This window comes from Eptesicus fuscus, chromosome 20, assembly GCF_027574615.1.
Source record: "Eptesicus fuscus isolate TK198812 chromosome 20, DD_ASM_mEF_20220401, whole genome shotgun sequence".
Taxonomy (NCBI): Eukaryota; Metazoa; Chordata; class Mammalia; order Chiroptera; family Vespertilionidae; genus Eptesicus; species Eptesicus fuscus.
Window position 1 is genome coordinate 8,940,217 of NC_072492.1, and position 6,534 is coordinate 8,946,750.

The window sequence follows — 6,534 nt, forward strand, 5'->3', positions numbered from 1 at the left end:
CATCCCTCCCCGTGGCCAGAGGCCCTGCTTTCCAGTGGGTGGGCTCCTTCCCCCGGGCTTGAGGGCCTTGCTTCAGTCATGCATCCATAATATTTGTCTGAGGTTCCAGCCCTTGCAGCCGCCCCACTTGCAGACGGCACTCAGCCTCGCCTTCGGTTTGACTCATATCCTGTGTACGATTTTTTTTCTCCCACAGAAGATGGAAGAATGAGGCCCTCCTGATGCCTGTTGCCATGGGCACCTCCAGGCGAGTGGAGGGAAGATATTGTGAGAAATAAATTCTCCTAACTACTCAGACACTCGGCTCCTCTGTGTTTATTACCGCGGCCCATCGCTCTCCCGTGGGCTGCCTTTTAGATCCTCGTCTGATCTCTCCTTCATATAAAGAGAGTAAGGAATGTGAACGTGGAGGCTCCTTGCCCCAAGTAGAAAGGGGAAGTCCAGCCCATTGCCAGATAAATCACTGGCTTCCATAGCATTTCAAAAGAAAGACCCTTCAGGTAACTATAGCACATTTTCTTCCTGGAACTCATGCTTCTTTCCAATTCAGTCCCCCATTTCTTTCTAAATTTACAGGTAGGGAAACTGGGCCCAGATGGATGTAGTACTCTGACGGTAGTTGTTCAGGGCAGAGTGGAGAGTAGACCCAAAGATTCACAGACTCTACCCAGGGCTCTTTCCTCCAAGCAAGTCTGCTTCCCATCCCATCCCTCCTGGGACCACGTTACCCTCCTCTCAGACCCACCCACAGCTCCCAGGCAGCAGAGAGGTAGTAGGTGCTCTCAAATGCTCCACTCCAGGGAAGACAGGTGCTTCGGAGGACTGGACAGGGGCCTGTCTTGCAAGCTTTGCTTCTTCCGCTGGCTGGGGTCACTCCTCTGGACCTGGATGGATTCTCCTCACAATGCTCAGGGCCACCGGTGAAGGGAGCAGCTGGGCCCCAGGAGCCACTGACTTCCAGACTCAGGCCTGAGGCTGGGACCAGGCACCAATAAAGGAGTTACTGCAAGTTTTAGAGTTCGCTCCCAGGCCCAGGGATCCCGCGGATTCTGCTTATGTTCATTTGCTTACCCTGAAGGAGCGGGATTAGGAGCCAACACTACATTTGAGTCCCAGCCTGACCCCTTAATGCCTGTAGCTATGTGGCCTGGGGTTGGTTACACGTGTTCTCTGAACCTGAAGTGCCGCCCAGTGCGGTCAGAGCACGGGCTGTGGGTTCCAGCAAACCTGGATGGAATGCTGATGCTGTCACATACCAACTGTGTGGCCTTGGGCCAGTCAGTCTCTTCTTTGAGCCCCAAAGTGCTGATGTGTAAGGCAGAGGTAATAGTAATCGCAGCTTCACTGGGACACTGGGTGGGCAGCAGGGAGCAGGGCACCTTTTAGAGGCACCAAAAATGTTTCACAATTGATTGCTTGATGCTTGTATAATTGTGAATTGTGTCTCACTAAAGCCATTAACTGATAGTAAGTACTGGGTTACTGTGTCCCAGGCAATGAGAGTAGCATCCTCCAATGTCTTAGACCAATCCTTCTAGAGCTCCTTTCCATTTCATCACCAGCCCACCGCTGCATGACTTGTACACAGCAGGGCTGGGAGCTGAGGGCTGGCAGCAGGGTGGTAACAGGAAATGATTCTGAGGTCAGGTGTCCTCAGATGTCTGACATCACCATTATCACTATCATTAGCATCCTCACTATTGTCATCATCATCATCATCATCATCATCATCATCACTGTCACTGCTATCACTATCATCATTTCTATCCTTACCACCGCCACCACTGTCATCACCATGGTCACCATTATCATCCTCATTGCTGAGTATTAGGAATGAAAGAGTCTATTAACAATGATCTCTTTATTCTCCTCAATTTCACAGGCAAGGAAACAGGCCATTCTCAAAGTCCGGGTACCAGTCCCTAGGTCAGCCCTCCTGCCACCCCACCACATCGCCCTCCCCATAAGAGCGATGATACCATATCACATACACAGATCGATTTTGTATGATGCTAAGTGTTCACATGCCCATTTTTTCCGTTCCAGTCTCCCAACAAGCCCATCAGGAGATGAGGCGGTATCAACACCCTCACTTTCTAGAGGCGTTGCAGGCCGGGTAGGGTGCACAGTGATGAGCAGGAAAAGAGAGAGCAGCTCTTCAGACTCACACACAGGCAGAGTCTCTGGAGGGAGGGTTTTCCCGTGTGTGATGATGCTGTAGTGGTAGGAGCCCTGGGTGCCAGCCCCTGGGTCCCAGTTCTGGCCCACCACTCACTATCATTGTGATTTGGGGGAAATTCCCTCATGACTCAAGTGTCAGCTTTCTCACATGTAAAATGGGTATAACAATGGACTTCATAGGGTTGTTTTGAGAGGTAAATAAGAATATTCAAGAAGTGCCCTTAGGCCCTAACTGGTTTGGCTCAGTGGATAGAGCATCAGCCTTCGGACTGAAGGGTCCCAGGTTCGATTCCAGTCAAGGGCATGTACCTTGGCTGTGGGCACATCCCCAGTAGGGGGTGTGCAGGAGGCAGCTAATCAATGTTTCTCTCTTATCGATGTTTCTAACTCTCTATCCCTCTCCCTTCCTCTCTGTAAAAAATCATTAAAATATATTTTAAAAAAAAGAAAGAAGTGCCCTTAGTCTAGAGCCTGGCCTACAGTTAGCACTGGTAACCTGTTATCATGATGGGGAGGGGGAGACATGGCCTGCGGACACAGGTGGAGTGTAAGACAGGGTCCAGATGGACAACAGTCTGAGGCTTGGGCTGTGTCTCTCAGGAGCTTCCTCTGGTTTGAGGAGCTAATACACCATGCAGTTGGAGGTCATCAACAAAAATTCCTATGGCGTCACTCCTCCCTGGCACCCAAAAAAGCAGATCTAAATTCCATCTGCTCAAGTACTCCCCAGTTCACCCGGGGACCCCTAGGAGGAAGCCACCCCCAGGTATCTCTGCACTTACTTGGCCCCAACACCCCAGCCCCTAGTTCCCAGACCTCTGAGTTAGAAGAGAAAGAACATTTCTACATCCTTCATAGTACATAACAGTGTCTTATACTACAGCAGAATCCCAATTATTGAATGGAGAGATGAATGAATAAATGAATGAATGAATGAATGAGAAACTTTCCTACCTAGACACCAAGTATGCCCTGGCAATGATAAAATAAAAATTTTCTGGAAGCTGGAAGAAAGAGGAGGGGATGAACATGGGGTTCCTGTGCTGAGTGTTCTTCCCCAGCACCCCCATGGCAACTGGAAACCAAATTCAGGCCCTGGGTCTTGGGTTGGGTACCCCTGGCCCCTCCAAGATGAAGAGGGAAGTAGAGGGGACTTGCACATGGTGAGACATGCACAGGACGAAAGCTTGGGCTTCTGTCTTGGCACATCCTACTTTCCAGGAGGCCTGGGTAAGTCTGAGAATGTCTCTCAGCCTCAACATGGGCTGCAAGCCCAGCGCTTCCTACCTGCTCTGTGGTGGTGTTGAAAAAAAAAAAAAAAAAAGATCCCTACAGGATACTGCGCAGAAGGTTTCCTCCACTATAGAGCACTACCCAACTGGAGAGGGCATTGTGGCTGTCTTACTAACAACAGAGATAATAATAATGTTGTTGTTGTTATTATTATTACTATTATTATTATTATTATTATTATTATTATTATTCAGTAGTGAGACCCAGCCACCAAACCTGGACTTTGAGCCCTGGGCCTTGGAGAGCAGAGCCTACCCTGGCCTACGGGCCCCTTCAAAACAGAGCTTTGCTGCCACCTCCTGGCTGTGGAAAGACAGGCTTCATTATGCAAGGGACCTGGAGAGGACACTCCTAAAGCCGTGGAATTAGACAGAGGAAGTCATGGTCGCTGGCCCAGACCCCTGGTCTGGCAGATGAGAACATTCAGATTAGTGATAAGGTCGGGTAACCCCTCAGGATATAGTTGGAAGGAGACACCCAGGTCTCCCAAGCTCCCAGGCTCCCCAACCGAGTTTCCATAGAAGAGGACTCTGCAGAACCTCAGATGGAGGCTAGGGCTGGCCGGGCAGAGAGCATGCCCTGGGGATGGCCCTGGCAGTGGAGGGTGAAACCGTGCTCAGGGCCTGCTCCTTCTCCTGACCCGGAACTTCTAGCGGGCTGGACGAGAAGGCGTGCACCTCCACAGACTTGGCCCCAACACCCCAGCCCCTAGTTCCCAGGCAGGGCAGGTGACCAGGCCTTAATGTTTCTGGGGGGAAGGTGGTCCGTGGCAGTTCCAGAAGGCCCAAGACAAAGGATCAGGGTGTCCGCTCCCCGGCGAGGTACCCAAACTACCTGTGCCATTGGACCCTGCAGACCGCGTCTACCTTTTTCCAGTGGCCCAACACAGGTACAACGGGCTTCCTTGCCCTCTGGCTTTTTGGGTGAGTCCAGCCAATGGGGAGCTGGGATAGAAGAAGCAGAAGGAAGGAGAGGGAGGTCAAGGGTATTTATTTCCCGAGTCCCTCCTGCAGTCAAAGGTCCCATTTCCTGTCAAGTGACCCACTCCCCCTAGCCCTCTCTCTCCATCTCAGTAACTCTCCCCACACCGCTGCTTGCACCTCCAGGCCCAGGGAAGGTAACAGAGCCCTGAGCTATTGGACCTGGGGTGCTGCTGTGTCCCTGTGGTTCCCCTCCACATGCCCCCATCTTTGTAAAGTCTCTTCCTCAAACACCCCTCACAGGATGCTAATCTGGGTGTGCCATCTATCTCCTGCTGGAGCCTAACTTCCGCAGGACCCCTGCCCGGCACATCTATTTCACTCTCCCTGCCTCCTCTGTGGAGCAGGACCAGCTGACCATGCAAAGTAGGCGTATTCCCGCCCTGCAGCCCGGGGACATCTCCGGGCCATAAATCCCAGTCAGGCAGTTAGTGACACCTTCGGTCTCCTTGCGCATTTCAGCCTGGCACAGTCCTTCACCAGAATCAAGCTTTTGGGGCTGCTTCCAGGCCCCCTACTTGGTTGAAACAGCTCTTGAGCCCACGAACAAGCAGCCGTTCCCTCTGGGAGCTGGGCGGCACCGTGGTGCCCTGGAACCAGCGCAGCCCAGCCCATAGGAGCCAAAGCATTTTTAAGGAATTCTGTGAGTCAGTGTTAATGCACAGACATTATTAAGAGCTAAATCATACAAACTCACAATGAGATGAATTATATTGAAAACAAAGGTAATAAAAATCCAAAACTCATAAGTCCCGAATGATTTGCTACATTTTATCATTATCTGTGCTCTGGAGGATATTTACAACCAGTAAGTCTGCGTGGTGGAAACACCACCTCACCGCGTGCCACTCTCACCGCGCCGCCTCTGCGCACTCGCTGATGTCATGGCGGTAGCTTGAAGCAGGCCAGGGTGGAAACATCACATCACAGGAACTGGCAAACACCACGAAACAGGGCTTTTTGTTTGTTTGCTTGTTAAACATTTACCAGCACGTCACCAAGTGGAACCCATGAAATCCAAATAAAAACAAATCTGCAATTCTGCGTGTAGAGATATTGGAGCGCGCAGGGCCAAGCCCACCCCCCTCCCCACCATCCCACCGGATGGCTTATTCCAGGCAGTGCGCTGAGAGGACTCCTAGGGGCTGGGGTTTGCATCCTTGGGAGTGCAGGCAAGTGGGGGGGCCAAACCAAGGGAAGGAAGGTGCCCGCTAAGTCCCACCCACAGCTGCATCCTGCTCAGAGGAACTCATTAGCTGTAGCAGAAAGTGAGCTGCCACTCTCTAGGCATGAGAGACGATTTGTGGGTTCACCCAAGTGAAAATCTGAGGGCAGTCCACCTTCAGGCCGCTTGGATCCACAGATCCGAGGTTTGATCTAGGTTTTCCGATGATTTCTTTTTCTCTCTTTCTTTCCTCTCAGTTCTACTTTCCTTTAAATCAATTCTCCAGGAAGCCTGCCCCCACAGAATTATAAAAGGCCAGCTCATATACTGTCTCTTAAAGTCTTATGCTAGCAGCTTAAACTAAAGAGCTTCTCTTTCGCCCTGGCTGGCATGGCTCAGTGGTTAGAGCGTCGGCCTGTGCACCAGAGGGTCTCGTGTTCGCTTCCTGGTCTAGGGCATGTACCTGGGTGGCAGGTTTGATCCCTGTCCCCAGTTGGGGAGCCTATGGGAGGCAACCAATGGATGTGTCTCTCTCACATCGATGTTTCTCTCTCTGCTCCTCCCCACACTCCCTTCCACTCTCTCTGCAAATCAATAGAAAAAATATATTCACTCCTCCAGTGAAGATTAATAATATATATATATATATATATATATATATTTTTATTTATTATTTTTTTTTAAGAGTAAAGAGCTCTCCTTGGAGTTCCAGCAAAAGCTCCAGTTTCTAACTGGCTCTGATTGCCCGGATGGCCAGGCCTCTGGTCAGGGGTGATGGGAGGGTTTGGACCTTTGATAGGTCAGCTCTGAGTCATGGGGACCAACTCCACCCACACCCGTGGCCTGAGTGTTAGGAGGGCTGTTGCCTCCGCCTCCCAGGAGAAGCAGGGCGGGCGGGGAAGCACCAGCTGCTCC

At 51.2% G+C, this 6,534-nt stretch overlaps 1 protein-coding gene across 1 annotated transcript in view; it reads left to right on the forward strand.

Moving 5' to 3' along the window:
• The window catches only part of LOC103296960 (myosin-13), a 47,386-nt gene extending 45,555 nt beyond the window's left edge, over positions 1 to 1,831 (forward strand). The window contains exons 39-40 of the mRNA XM_008153586.2: positions 197 to 247; positions 1,690 to 1,831. Coding sequence (XP_008151808.2) covers positions 197 to 247; positions 1,690 to 1,831 — 193 coding nt within the window. The remainder of the gene's footprint in view (positions 1 to 196; positions 248 to 1,689) is intronic.
• The last annotated feature ends 4,703 nt before the right edge of the window (positions 1,832 to 6,534 follow it).